Source organism: Crocodylus porosus, unplaced genomic scaffold (genome assembly GCF_001723895.1).
Source record: "Crocodylus porosus isolate Cpor-Errol unplaced genomic scaffold, CroPor_comp1, whole genome shotgun sequence".
In the NCBI taxonomy this organism is placed as follows: domain Eukaryota; kingdom Metazoa; phylum Chordata; order Crocodylia; family Crocodylidae; genus Crocodylus; species Crocodylus porosus.
Genome location: NW_017728934.1, coordinates 4,589,237 through 4,605,066, shown reverse-complemented (window position 1 = coordinate 4,605,066; position 15,830 = coordinate 4,589,237). Strand labels below are relative to the sequence as shown.

At 41.9% G+C, this 15,830-nt stretch overlaps 1 protein-coding gene across 2 annotated transcripts in view; it reads left to right on the top strand.

Moving 5' to 3' along the window:
* CEPT1 (choline/ethanolamine phosphotransferase 1) overlaps nucleotides 1-15,830 on the top strand; it is a 52,839-nt gene that overhangs the window by 12,092 nt on the left and 24,917 nt on the right. For both annotated transcript variants that reach the window (XM_019546364.1, XM_019546365.1), the window contains exons 3-4: nucleotides 3,734-3,881; nucleotides 5,089-5,230. In XM_019546364.1, the coding sequence (XP_019401909.1) occupies nucleotides 3,734-3,881; nucleotides 5,089-5,230 (290 nt within the window). The remainder of the gene's footprint in view (nucleotides 1-3,733; nucleotides 3,882-5,088; nucleotides 5,231-15,830) is intronic.

The window sequence follows — 15,830 nt, the reverse complement described above, 5'->3', positions numbered from 1 at the left end:
CCCCCCCCCAGTCTCATACAGTTACCTGCAGGGAGCTGCTCCTTATGCTGCCCAGCTGTTTTCCTGGCCAGGAGCATGTAGGCGGTGTCCCCTGCATCCGGCTTCCAGCAGCCCCTCGCAGGCTGGAATGCTGTTTGCCTGCAAGGGGAAACCCACTGTTTCCTGTGGGGAATCCAGGGCCCCCTATGACTAACACTGCTTGTTTAAACATATTTTACTGTTAATTTGCAATAAACTTTAAAAGCTGGCATAGTATCTGAGAACCTGTTGGTGTTATTAATTTATCATCTCTCTACCTCTTTGTAGTAAGGAAATATTATCCTTGTCCCATAAGTATGACTGTGGCATGGAGAGAGTGAAACCCTGATTTCATAATAAACTTTGCAGGGGCAGCCCCTCATGAGTCTGCAGAGCTCCACTGACTTCTTTGGAGATCTGCTTCTATGAAGACCTCATAGTAGGATCAGCACTAGAGAGATTGAGCCAGCATCACGCAAAGAATCTGTAGGAGCTGTACACCAGTCCCAGTTTCTGTACATTTTGGTCTAGTGAATTAAATACAAAATCATCCTTCCTTATCTTAAGGCTTAAGACAATGTGAGGATACACCACAAATAAAAATAAAATGAATAAATAAAATGGGATAAATCTGTATGTGAGTCCTGAGTGAAGTTTTTCAAAAGCATACATGTGACTGGCTGCTAACCCCCAAAAGTGTTTTATCTTTTGTCAGTGGGGTCTTAGAAACCTAAATAACTATAAATTAACAATGAAAATGGTACAGATATTTAAGGAAAAAAATGCAGGGTGTTACTCTTCTCTCTAACATTGTAAAAGTACATTGCATGACATTGAGAAATCATATACAAACATAATAAGATGCTTGTAATTAGTATGCAATAGTAGTAGAAAAAAATCTTTGAATTTTCAGAGTTTTATTTAGTCAACCACAATGACTTCCAACAAAAGAAAAATACTCAATCCATATCTTGTATGTTATACAAAATGGGTAACACTTGTATTTTTACACTGCAAACAATCTCAAGATTTAGGAGTGGTAGGTGAAGGAGCTGTGTAAAAAAAATTATATATATACAAATCCTCACTTTAGCAACTAGAATCTTTGCTGAGTCTATCTGGTATGCACATCAAGTATTTCTGTTGTTTACTTAGTGATGCTGCTGATAGAGGAGCTGCTGGGAGTCTGCAGGGGAAGGGGAAAGGGATCTGCACAGGGCAGGGGCCAGAATAATTCTCCGATAACCGGAATGTTTAGGTAACTAGCACCCCGCTTACCCCACTCATGCTCGATAACAAAGCTTTTACTGTATTAGGACAATTTGTACTTCAGCTGAAATGGCTGTAGGTTGGGATATCATATATAGGTCATGATCCTTCCTGTATGGAGTTCAGTGCAGGATTGGCGTTTTATTTGTTATGTACCAGTGCTTAAGGGAAAGTCTTTCCTGTATGTACAATCAGGGTTAATTTGGTAGCATAATAAGCATACAGAACTAGTCATAGTCATGGAGCATTAGGAGTCCTTTTCTTTGTTTTTTTTTTGAGATGCAAATTTCAGCTTGAATAAGCCACTTAGGCCCCTGGTAGACATTATGTTTATGGTGCAGTTTGTGTGTTAATCGCACCATAAATTATAACGTACCAGATGTTTGCCATTTTATCATGTCATAAATTCACCATACAAGCCACAAAGATGTTCCACATTTTATTGTAGAAATTATAAGCCCCAAGGGGCCACATGCCCTGGGGGTCATACCCATTGAGCCACAAGCCACCAGATGACACAAACACTCCCCGCTGTTGCACCACGTGTCCAGGCTGGCACCCTTCTTCCTGTGCTGTGCAAGCACAGGTCACCCTCCCTGCATGGCCCTGTACTCACCTTCAGCTCCCCATGCTACTTGTTGCACTGCTCCACCCTAGGGATGGAGGCAGGAATTGGCAGCTGGAGGAGGGAAAGGGAGCCCAGAGACTCCTGCTGTTGTGGTGGCCAGAGTAATGAGGGAGCAGGAGCCAGGTAGGAGCCTGGGCTGCAACTTAAGTGCCCCGCTTGAAATATGCAGAGACATTTAAAACCATGCTCTGCAGCCTGATGCTGGGTCTGCAGCAAGGGCAGTTAAGCACCTGGGCTCTCCAATGCTCAGCTGTGCACACCACAGTACAGAAGTTTTGGGGTAAGTATGCATGTATCTGGGCATCAGGGAGCTTCTACATCTGTATACTTTCAATGGGAGCTAGGAACTGGGGTTTTCCCCTGCCCAATCCCAGAGCTGCTCCCAGCGCATTAAGCACATGAATGCAGCCTGACATTGGAGAACTGGTTCCTCGATGGTAGGCTGCACCACCAGTGTTGGTACATGATTGGAATCTGAGGAATTTTATCTGTTCCCAAAAATTGTGTATCCTGCCATGCACATGTGGCATGGCAGGAAATGTGATGTGATTTTTTGCAGGGAGAGAATCAAGCATAATTCCTCATTTCCCAATTGCACAATTATTTTAAGGTGTGCTGGGGCCTTAGGCCTGCTGTCCTTCATTGAACTATTCTGAAATGGAGCTCCTTGTGCATACCTGCCTTGTTAAAGCATTTTAAGATCTACCCATTAAAAATTCCTAGGTAGTGTTTTTCCCAATTTCCAGATGTGAAAATTGAGCCCAAAATGGCAGCAAACCAAAGCATTTGGATTTGGTTCTTTGATCCCTGATTGATTGCTTGTTTTGTCATGTGTAACATGGAATTTAATATTATTTGATGCATCTCAGATTCAGGAGGTGACTGTTAAGAGTAGTATTCATAGTGTCTGAATAACTGCATTTTGGGGAAAATGGTGGCATTCTGAAATTGGTGATTTTGTAGTGGCTAAGAGAACATAGTGCCATTCTAAAAATCTTCATGTCTAGGAGACTAGCTCAACCTGTGTGTCCAAAAAGATTAAGCACCCTGTGTTGAGGCAAAATCTTCACATAAATACCATCTGTAGCTTGCTTTGAATTTTCCTAGTATTGTTTTAAGTGTCCAAAAGCAGGTGCCCAAATTATCTCTAGGGAGCCAAAGCAGGACTTTTAGAAGTTCCCATATTAATTGACACACAGATTACTTACCTGCAAAATATTTGTAGTACCTTCTACTTTGTATGGTTGTTGTGAGATAGTCAGATATTTTGCTGGGTAAAGTTTATATAATATGTCCATGAGACTTAGGAACCTTACTGGCTTTCATTTGGGTTCAGGCTCTTAAATTACTTTGCTTCTGAAGATCTCACCCAGGACAAGTAAAAGTACCATGGCAGAATTTTAATCGCACCCCATTTTGCATGTGTTAGTGTGCAGTTTTTCCAATACTGTCTTTCAAATAATGTAATGTATTATTGAGTAGGTTTTCACCCTCCCTTAGATTGATGTGTATGGCATGATTTCTTAAGGTAGCTTTTTAAAAATTTTTTAATAGGATACTGTGTGTTCCTTGTATCTTGCTAACAGAAACTTTTTTAGGCATGTGTGGATTTTTTTGTTTGTTTGTTGCTCCCCACCCCTGGGCACCCCCAGAGGGAAAAGGTGTCACTGAAAGTGTGAATGTTCATGAACTTTTTCGAGAAAGGGCTGAAGTACCTGCAAGTGAAATGTGTTCTTAATGCAGGAATAAGGGACAGGTAAGACTCTTAATTTGTTGCTAAAAAAAAAACTTTTACCACCATTCACATTGTATCCTTAGGCACCTCCCTGGACATATATTGCTTGTGCATGTGGCCTTTTCATTTACCAATCTTTGGATGCTATTGATGGCAAACAAGCAAGAAGAACAAATAGCAGTACTCCTCTGGGAGAGCTTTTTGACCACGGCTGTGATTCACTGTCCACAGGTATTGTCATTTTTAACTGAAATATAGTGGTTAAACAAATGTTTGGGCTTTCACACTACTGAACTGGAACAATAAACCTTTACAGAAGGTTTCTGTTGAAGGAATGAACATTTTGGTGCTATTGGTATTTTTCAGAATTGTAGTTTACTTTTTATAAACAACTAAAATTAACTATTTTGGTGTTACACGGAGAGAACTTGGGCTGTGATTCAGTCAAAGTACTTAGAGCATGCGAGTAGTTCTGAATGGACTTCATTGAGTCTGCATGTATGCCTTCTAAAATAAGGCCTTAGTGCTGAAACTTCATCTAAGTTAGAAGTGTACTTTTAAATCTATGTATAAATTATTTTGAATCCATTTAGTTAGAGCCATTTAATGTCATTTTTTGAGCCTAAGCACTGGAGTCCAGAGTCAGGCCTGGTACTGGTGGGTTAATTCTCTTGAAGTCTGTTGTGCTGAACCAGTTTACAGCAAGATCCAGTTTAGCCCTGTGATCGTTAATAAATGGAGATTCACTTTCAGGTCTTAGGTCTCAGCTAGTTCTTCTAGCATTACATTGTTTACTAAAATGTGCTATTGTGACTATCTTTAAATGTATAGAATGCATAGTTGCTTTTTCTCACACACACACACATGCACATACATCTTAATATTTTTTCTAAATAGAAGATGCAGTAAAAGAAAACAGGAAATCTGTTCAGCAAGCTTTAGCAGGAAATTGTTGTAAGGATCAAAGCAAAAGTTGGTAACAATATCTTATGACAGTCTGAGTGTTCCTTGAACTCCCGTAATTGCTGCGAGTGCCAAAAACTGTCCATTTTTAACAAGATCGACCCGTATAACTGCTGAGATGCTTTTAAATACAGTTTGAATAGTTATTGAAACATATGATAATCTAAAAATACCTCCTCTAAGCATCAGATAAGAGAATTTCATCTCTATTATAGAGGTGTAGAAATAAATTCATCAGCAGTAATGAATTGTACATTTTCATTTCCTGAGCTGTACCTTTATTTAGTATGTGACCTGTCATATTTGCAAAGCATCTTTTTATTAACAGTATAAAATATATTGTAGCAATTTAAAGTATTTAGATTGTGTATCTTTGGTGGATCTTTTGTTAGATTCTGTCTCCTGTTTGGTTTTGGCAAGGATTTCTATGCACACGCATGTTTATTTTTACTGTGTGATTGATTTTCTTCTACAGTCTTTGTGGTTTTGGGAACTTGTATTGCTGTGCAGCTGGGGACAAACCCTGACTGGATGTTCTTTTGTTGTTTTGCTGGGACATTCATGTTCTATTGTGCACACTGGCAGACATACGTCTCTGGAACATTGCGCTTTGGAATGTAAGTAACAGCTGAAAGTAAAACTGAGTGATCTGATCAGTTTTCTGTCTAATTTATGGGATTTTTTTTTAAATATAAAATTGCTGAGGTCCTTTATAGAAGCATAGGAGGTTTACTAATCCATGCAGTTACACACATGTTCACACATTTATAATTTGGATTATTCTATTATTCACTGAACACATGCTGAAATTTTTTGAGCTGCAAGAGAAAAATCTCATTTTTGCAAGACAGTTTCTGATGTGATATTTGAATGAATAAAAATAGCATACATGTCTTTCTCTCAAGATCTGAACCCCTTTTTCAGACAGATGACGGCCCAATATTGGTTACCGTTATCTTGCAAAATCAACTGCTTTGCAAGTGCTGTGGCTGATTTTACAAGACGTGTATGTTTGTTTTCTGTGAATATGATCTTAAATATTGTTTGCTTTACTATTAATAGAATTCAGTGATATTTTTTAGGTGGCACAATAATACAAAATGCCATTTTTTGCCTGCATTCTAAAGCTATGAACCTGAATTAGGATCTGTGAATGCAGACCCCAGTGCTTTTGAGGCATTTCACTGACTTTGGCGTTGAAATTGTGGTCCCATTGAAGTTGGTGACAAAAGTCTCTGACTTCAGTGGACTCAAGATTTCATCACAGTAACACTAGGTTAGTGGTTCCCGAGCAAAAGTAACTTCTTAAACCATGTCCCTAAAGTCCTCGAAATGCAGTATTTGTGGAGTCTACACAAGCAGAAAGGGCAATCTGATAAGTGTATCTTAAATAAAGTTAAGCTAATAAAATGGAAGTACAGCGGAGAATATCCTCTCTGGGGAAGAAGAATTATGATTTTTGAATGCATCTAGAAATGTGCAAGTTTGACTCTTATAATTTTTCCTGTCTTCTGAATTACGCTATGCACGGTATGCAACAGTATTAATCTAATGGTCTGTCAATACATATCATGGTGTTGCTAATTCTTAAAAAAAAAAAATACTAAAATAAATTTCTGGACCTCTTGGTTGAAACGGTCTGTGGTGGGGGGAATCCTAATATCGTTTGATTTTGTCTCATGGGTTAGCTTACTGAGTAGATTTCTGAAGTACCAGATAAAGCAGTAACACACCAAAACAGTGAATATTCAGTGGTCCATAAAATATCAAGGGTTAGATTCTAATCTTGATTAAAATAAAGTAAATCCAGAGTAACCTCACTCAGGGTTTTTTTGTAAATTTATTGTAATTGAGATCAGTTTTCCTCAGTTCCTTGTTATCACTATTTATATCCATAACGTCAATCTTTCTTTTAAGGATCCAGTAAAGTTCTCCTCGCAAGAAGTACAAAACACACTTGGCACCCACTGAAGTTAGTAAGCAAAGAGAACAATCAGCACCCTGCAGGATCACTTTTAAAGAGCTTATTTTATACATATAAGGCTTCAGCAGTAGGTTATTATTACAGATCCAAATGATGACTGCATGTGCAATTAGGGAGCCAATAAGAAACTGTCATTTGTTTCCGTCGTTAATTCTAAGGTGACAGTGCCATTGACACTGAAAGCTGTCTAAAATTTAATATCATGCTTCTACAAGAACTTAATTGTTCACTTTTTTCCATTTAACTATTTTATACATTCATTTATAAAGTAAAAATTGATTTATTGTAAGCCATACAACTACCTTTGTGCCCAGTATTGGTACATGTATCAGATCAGCATTTGTATAACAAACTCATACATTTAACTGATCCTATTGTCACAAGGTTAATAGCCTGCAGCAAACTCATTAATTTTACAGCAGAAGCCTCAGAGTGAATACTGAGTAAAAGGACAATAAGTAATATTGAATATTAGTTTTTCTGCTGCTTTCTTGTTGCCGATCTTAGTATTGCAAGACTTCATCTGCCTACCTCTTTGAGGCCTAAGGGAGTCCAGATATGGATACCTATGCATTCCAAGTAGTGGTTGGTAACACTAATTAGCAGTGGCAAGTACGTTGTTTTCATAGATGTTAAATGTTAGGGTTGGAAGGGACCTATTAGATCATCGAGTCCGACCCCCTGCCCTGGGCAGGAATGAGTACTGGGGTCAGATGACACCAGCCAGGTCTGTCCAGTCTTCTTTTAAACACCTTCAAGGAAGGGGACGGCACCACCTCCCTTGGAAGCTTATTCCACATTTTGGCAACCCTCACTGTAAAGAATTTTTTTCCTGATGTCCAATCTCAATTTGCTCTCTCACAGTTTGTGGCTGTTATTTCTAATTACCCCGACGGGCGCCCTGGTAAACATTGTATCACCTATTTCTTGCTGGCCCCGCCTGATGAGTTTGTAAGCAGCCATGAAATCACCTCTCAGCCTCCTCTTGCAGAGGCTGAAGAGGTTCATGTCTCCCAATCGGTCCACATAGGGTTTTTTCTGTAGGCCTTTAACCAGACAAGTGGCCCTCCTCTGAACCCACTCCAGGCCATCCACATCGCTCCCGAAGTGCAGCACCCCAAACTGGACGCAGTACTCCAGCTGCAGCCTAAGCAAACTGCATAGAGGGGAAGTATCGCCTCCCTAGACCTGTTTGTGATGCACCTACTTATGCAAGAAAGGGTGCGGTTAGCTTTACTTATTACCTCATCCCACTGGTGACTCACGTTCATTTTGGAGTCGACTAGGACTTTGAGATCCCTTTCCGCAGTTGTGATACTTAGAGTGGTACCTCCCAGGCTATAGGAGTGTTGATAATTCCTCCTCCCCAGGTGCAACACATGACATTTACTTTTGTTAAACTGCATCCTATTCTGTTTGTCCCATTTCCCCAGCCTGTTCAGATCAGCCTGGATTTGCTCCCTGCTGTCTAGTTTGTGTATCTCCCCCCATAGTTTGGTGTCGTCAGCAAACTTGGACAGGGTGCTTTCTACTCTCTTGTCCAAGTCACTAGTGAAGATATTGAATAGTACCAGTTCCAGGACAGAGCCTTGGGGGACACTGCTGCCTGCATTTCTCCAGGTAGAAACTGACTCATCTACCACCACTCTCTGGGTGCATCCCATAAGCCAACTTTCTACACACCCGACTGTGTAATAATCTACATTGCAACTGTTAATTTTATTTATAAGAATTGGGTGTGACACTGTGTCAAAGGCCTTTTTAAAATCTAAGTAAATAACATCTACCTCTGTTGTGACCCAGTCGTAAAATGAAACCAAGTTAGTCAGGCAGGATCTGGCTGCTATGAACCCATGCTGATTGCCCCTTAGCATCATTTTACCTGCTGGTCTGCCACAAATGTGATCCTTAACAAATGTGATCCTTAATTTTCTCAAAGGTCTTGCCAAGGATAGAGGTGAGACTAACTGGCCTGTAGTTACCTGGTTCCTTCTTCCTCTCCTTCTTGAAAATAGGGACCACATAGGCCCTTTTCCAGTCCTTTGGGACCTGTCCAGAGCACCATGAGTGCTCAAACAGTTGTGCCAGTGGCTCCGCTATGACTCCAGCTAATTTCCTAAGTACCCTAAGATGAAGACCATGAGGACCTGTTGACTGAAATACATTCAACCCCTCCAGGTGCCCTTTTACTAGGTCAGCTTGAATTGTTGGTGGGTTGGTATCTGTACTGGACTTACCTAACGTCCCAATGGGATGTGTATTTGTATTCATGTCCAGGAACACGGATGCAAAGAAATCATTTAGAAGCTCCACTTTGGCCATCCTATCTGTTACCAGTTGCCCTAGTTCATCCTGAAGGGGTCCTAAGTTACCCTCCACTTTCTTTTTGCTTCCTATGTACTTAAAGAATGACTTTTTGTTATCCTTAACTTTTGCTGCCAGCCTAAGCTCCATTTCTGCTTTGGCTCTTCTCGCTGTTTCCCAGCAAGGTCGAGCCAAGCAGGTATACTCCTCCTTGGTGGCAGCCCCCTGCTTCCACAGCCTGTAGGCCTCTTTTTTTTTTTTCCCCTCCAGGCTCTTCTGGATTTCCCTGCTCCACCAGGAGGGTTTCTTTGCTTTTTTGCCCCCTTTTATGTGTATTGGGATGGTCCTGTTCTGTGCCTGCAGGATTAGTCCCTTGAGAAATGCCAACCCTTCCCAGACTCCTATCTCTCCAAGGCTTTTACCAGTCAGTCCCTCCCTAACTAATCTCCTGAGCTTGTTGAAGTTGGCCTTCCTGAAGTCTAGCACTTCGACCCTCCTAGTTATCTTCCCCACCTTTCTCCAGATAGTGAACCCTATCAATAGGTGGTCACTGTCCCCTTGGTTACCTGACACCTGCAGATCCCGCCACCAAGTCATCCCCTGTGGCCAGTACCAAGTCTAGTAAGGCATTTCTCCTAGTGGGAACGCGTACCTCCTGCGATAGGTGACGGTCCTGTAAGGAGGTTACAAACTTTCGTGAATGGGCAGACCTGGCTGTCTGTTTCTTCCAGCAGATGTCTAGGAAGTTAATGTTAAAGGGGGGTAAAGTTTTGGATGACTCGGGATGTCTAGAATAAAAGCCAACAGAGTGGGCTCTTAGAGCCACGGTAATTAAAGTGCCACCCCTCACACTCACCCCCGGAGCACATGTAAAAGTGCCTACAGTGCAGTTAGAACGGGTTTAAGTGCTTAAAACACTGCTGGTAATCTCTCATCAAGAGGCTAACAGTGTTACTACTGATGGTGGAAATAGATCTGTGCCTAAAGACAGCCATACATGTAAAGTGCTTCAAATCTGTCCTTTATTTGAAGTGTTTCTAGTTCGGAATGTGCTAGTACTTTGCAAACATACTGGTGCCTCCCAGCTAAAACACTTCAAGCTGTGCAGAAGTCAGTGCTCTTCCCCTGCTTCTCAGTTATGGGCTGGGTGAACAGGGATCACAGCATGATGCTTAGCCTGGATTTGCAGGAGGCTTCTGAGGACATGGCAGGGATGCTCTCCAGTCAGGTGAGAGTGGCTGTGACAGTCTGCTGTGTCCCTCCATATGGATGTTCTCCATCATCGTTGCCATAGTCTGTCTTGCCACATCAACAGCCTCAGCGTCCCACTGTACCTGGAAAATCAGAGCAGGACTGGTATGGCAGGTCTCCACTGCTGACCAGGTCAGCACTGTAGTCTTAATTGTACTCCATCCAGGCATGCCAGTCCTCTGGAGCCATAGCTCTCCTCTCTGATAATGCTACCAAATCTGCAAGCATTTCCTCTTTGCTCTTCCATTTCCTTCTTATCCTCAGCCTTGCTACCTGCTGAGCTGCGGTCTTGGTTTTTGACCTTGGAATTTCAATGGGAGCATGTGTGGGAGTAGCTGTAACTGCAATTGTTGACCCTGGAATGACAAAACATTGACCAGGAATCTTGGTTAAAGGTGTGTGATTTGATGATGCGTGATGAGCTCCTGAAAAAGGTTTGCGTTCCATTTTCAGAGCCTCTTCATATTTGCTGCAGGTTCCTGAGATAAGCCTACCCTAAGCTCCAGGATGGGGAATCCATGTCCATTTGTCACTCCCAGGGCACTTTTTGTGACCCTGGGATGCAGGCTTAATCAGGAAAAGGTGTCTTACGTGGACTGCCATGGAGTTCTCCCCAGTTTTTTTTTTGAAGAGACTGAAGAGGAGGGGCCCTGGATGGCTCTCCAAACCCTAATGCTGCCAACATTTTTACCAGTTTTTCAGGAAATCAGTCATTTTCAGGAATGCGATCCTTCTGTGTGCATCATTTGCAAGGTGCAAAGAGCTGTACATTGTGGCTGGGAGAAACCCTTCAGCCTAAGTTCTCTGGCTGCTGGTGAAGATGTCCTATTTTTTGACCTTGTACTGAAACAGCCAAGAAAGTTAAGGGGGCTTCTCAGAGAAAAAGAGGGTTGCCTTTCAACATCTGAGCAAAGCTACATGGGTACCTGCTGAGGAAGTTCAAGTACCTTATCTCGGGAGACTGTGCTCTGTTGAATCCTTCCTTGAAAGAATCCTTCTGTCAGTGCCTATATGGAATGTGCCTCCACTTTGCGCCTGGGACAGTTCTCTGCTTGCCAGCATAACCCTTCTAGAGCACTTAAGTGCATGGCCTGCCAAGATCTCCGAACAGAAACTTGTATGGCCTGTGGCTCTCTGAAAATACTCTCCTGTTACTCTGATTTGGACACCCTAAAAGGTCCTTCTGCCTAAACAGAAGCAATGCTCTCCTATATTCCTGTCACTGTAAGTGATGTTCCAAGACCCATCCTCTTCTTGCCTATGTGCCCTCATGCTTGATCTACAGATTACAAACTTTTATGTAGGACATTGAAAACTAACTGCAAGGAACCGAAGAAACACACATTGCAAATTTTAACTGGGCGCTCTATCAAAAAGCATAAATTGTCCCAAACCATTTGCATTCCCTGCCCCCTGCTGTCTTTTTTGCCTAAATCTCCAACACTGAGGGGAATCGATGGAGGCTGAGTTTGAGGACTGCAGTTCTGTAACAAGGCTGTTAGGAATGTTCAGCTATTTCTGAGTTCTGTTATGGCTTGCACTTTTGGAAAAGTTAAGCAGTAGGAACAGGTAACTGATGGGTGTAAAGTGGGATGAGAGCCAGCACTAACTTTTGTAACAGAACTTTCTGCTTCTTGTCAAGCTGATTTCCTTGAATTTGTCTGCTCTCCCAGATACAAACACTACTTTGGCTAAAGCCCTTTTTTGCCTTTTAACCTTCTTTCCCAGACAGATTTGGGCATTTTCTGTGGCTCTTGGAATAAAATGTGGGGAGTAGGAATAGATGGGTGAAGAAAGGCATGGGCAGCACACTTTCATAGGCAAGGTAGAGGGAAGACAGTTGTGATGGGGTGGGAGGAAGTCTGGGGACTGCTGTGGCCCTGCAGCTGGTGACTGGAGTAGAGGAGGATAAAGCAATTCTGTTCCCACAGCCAGGTCTATGGAGTGGCAGGTGATAGGAGAAAGGGCTGAGATCAGGGGATTGGAAGAGCAAAACCCCAGAACAGTTTTCTTACATGTCAAGAGAAGTTTCACGCGGCCTTCATTGTTTTTCCCTATCCTCATCCGTAACCGATTGGTGGACTGTTTTGCAGATGTTGGCATTCTCTGGGGGAGGTCACAGTGGGATAGATGAGTGCGTGTTTGAAAATATATGCACTGTATCTGAGAAACAGTCACTAGGATGGTGGTCCAGAAAATCATGCCTGTAGCATGCTTTCAGGCTTAGCTTTAAAAGGTTGAGGTGATATGGGTTAGGGCCAGTGACCCAAGGACAGTAAAATTGACAGTAATGCAGATGGGAAGGGGGAGAGCACAGCATTATGGGGTGCTGGTGGGCTCCTTAACACACTCTGATGGAGAGAACAAGTGTAACTTGAGGTGCTTCATAGTCTCTTTGGCAGGGAAGGTAGATGTGATATCTTTTATTAGACCAACTAAATAGTTGGGGAAAAAAGTTTCTTTTTTACCCAGGGTCATTTTGATATGATTCAGGCCAATTTGTAGCAGTATCATATTATGACTTAACTGGCCCTTCACTTCTCACAACACTTTTAAAGTACTTGAAGCATTACAAACATTGCATCTGCCCATGCCCTATCTAGACTCTTGCCAGTGTTCCTACAGTAGTGGCGGCAGCTCTTCCTGCTGCTATTAATACTGCAGCAGCAGGGGATAGTCTTGTGGACTGAAGCTGCTGAAAGAACATGAGATGCCACTGAAACTTTATGAACACTGGGACAACTGGCTAATCACTGATAGTCTGCTCGATAGAGCAGGCTGTCAGTGATAAAGCTTGCTGATAGGCTCCCCTGGGGTTGGAGGGAGGCAAAAATAGCAGCCCCCTGTTTCTCCCCCGGGTCTGGCTCAAGACTATACCTTTCAAGGTGACTTTTGTAGCTCTCTAACCAGGGGTTAGAACATCTGTATGCTGCCAGTGCATTCTGTTTTTGTATAAATGAATGTGTGTCGATACCCCTAGTTTCTCATCTTCATTCAAGATGAGATTAGGAGAAGTAAACAGAATGGTAACTAAAATAAACTTGGAATTTTTTAAGCTGGTAAAGAAAGATAATATAAAGGGATATACTACGGTTAGGAATATCAGAAGGAAATAATAAGTGAGTCACTCTGAAAAAATCATCTAGTTTGTGAGAAAAACATAATCCTTGGACAATGCTACCGGAAACCGGTAATGTCAGAAGATGTTTGACAGCAAATTAAAAGCTACCTTTGCATATTATAGTCAATTTACATACAAAGAAGCATCAAAAGCCTGGAATTCATTGCTTACTGTGTAATTTTCATAAGGCCACATCTAGAATAATACACCCAGTTCCAGAAAGAGGTTTAATTTGGAATCTAGAGAAGAGCAATAAAAACTGTTTCAGATGCTAATAAAGATTCTCATGTGTGTGAAAAATAAAGGGGTTGATCATCTAAAGACTTAATTATATGTTTAAATTGACATAGTGATTAGCCCTTTTGATGTCAGCAGGACCACAGACAGTTCACATGATAAAATCTTTACAGGTTTAAAACTCATAATGTCTGCAGTAAAATTGCAAACTTAAAGTTTGACCAAGCTATAAATAAGATATAGTCAAACAGTGTAAATCAAACTTTGTGTCCAGTGTGGCTGTTTAGTCTGGGGAGAAGCAAATAAAATTAGCATTGGTGCCTCCTCTGGGCATTTTGTTACCCATGAAATGGAGGAGTGAGTTTGTTAGCCAGAGCTTAACAGAAGAGGTACACATGAATGCAGGTATCTTCCTACTGTCTTGCTCTTGCACCCTCCTTGGTTAGTTCTTACTGCTTTTTTAATTATGTTGGTCCCCTGTGAGCCTTTCCTGCTTCAGCTGGAATATATCAGGTACCCATGGGGCTATTATCTTTAAATGAAGTAGCTGTGCAGATTAGTGTTTTTGTTTCTGAGTTTTTTCTTCCTAATTAGATCTTAAGAAGCAATGCAGGCCCTTCCCTCCCTTTTTAACCCTGAATTTTAGAAACGTAAACTGTGAAAGACTATTAAAAAATCTCATAGAAATAGCTAGAGGTCAGTATTGCATAAGGATCCAAATCAAGAAAGCAGGAGGTTTCTAGGAGCTTACAATCAAAGGAGCTTACAATCAAAACTAATTATTGCAAAATCAACAGTTCACAAGGCAGCAAGAACTTCGGTGGGTAAAGTGGGAAAGTAAAGAGTATTATAGGTGTAAAAGGAGAAATTGCAAAGAAATTTGCTATTACCTGCTTTATCTCATGAATCAGAAATCAGGAGAAAAATTGCAAATTTCAGAAAAAAATTAAACATATTAGAATAAATTAATTTGTGTCCCTTAACAATGAAATGGGAGAAATGTATAAATAGTGGTAACTGAAGATGTACGTAGAGAAGCACCTACGCTGAGAATCTGTTTCTAGGGACACTCAAGTAGATGCTTCCAAATAACAGACAATGTGGTTATAAAAGACTAGATGCTAATGAAGATTAGGGCTGTCCAACTTGTAAGCAGCCAGAGTCTGCACCAGTGCAGGTTGTGGGACCGTGGACCACATGCCTCATTGTTTTCCCTCTTCCTCTTCTCCTGTCGCGGCACCCTCTATGCCGAAGTAATGACCCCATGTGGATACTTTCTCCGCACACACTGTTGTGCTGTGTATCACAGCCCTAACCTTATCCTGAGTGCTCCTGCCATGCCACGCTGTGCTGCCTCCTGGGACAGGTGCAGAATACAGAAGCCAGAGGAGACTCCAGGTGCTGCTAAAGCCAGAGCAGTGGGGGAGTCACCTGGGCAGGAGCCTGGGGGCCACAACTTAACCCCCCAGCTTGCCAAATAGACAGCCCCACTCTGGATATAACCACAACCCAAGTTCTGAATAACACACACTATTAAACATTAAAAGAAAGGAAGCAAAATAGTAAATATTTAGACTGGGACTGGAAGTAGCAACAACTTTTAGTTGACTAATTCTCTAAAAACAAACCAAAGGAACTTGAGCTGGTTGGAGTAGTGGCCATTATATGAATCTTTTGAAACTACCTAATTTGGTATGTTGGTAAAAAACCAAGAAAAGCTACCCTTGTTATCTGAATAAACCACAATGGGCAGGGAAAGGTGTAGACCAGGGATGTCAAAGATCCAGCCCATGGAGCCATGCCCCCTGCACCATGGGGGCAGAAATTTGATGGCATGGCAACTGGTGACACTGATATTGTCTGCAGGTCCTGGAGCTGTGGCAGCCATCACTCATCTAGCTGTCAAATTTCTAATATGTGGCAGCCCCTTAGGCCAGATTTATATCATGGAGCCATGCCATCTGGCGTGCTGATCAGAAATTTGGTTATAAGGTGAGTGGTGATTACCACAGCTCTGAGAACTGTTGCAATGAATGCTGCTGCTACTTGTACCATTGCCAGCTTTCCAGCCTGTGGCACGCCTATGGAGTGGGTCTGGATCATGAAGCTATATCATCTAGCCCATAGAGTTGCCAGGGTTTGGAAATTTGGTGGCAAAATGTGTGGCAGCTGGTGGGGCTCTGGAAACTGCAACAATTAATACTGCCATGAGATTTCCAGCCCAAGAGATGCAATTTTACTATTGGTATATAACCTTCCAGTTAAAAAAAGGAATATGAGTAAAGTGCCCAGAAATAGTGTCAGTATGTTATGGGGGAAA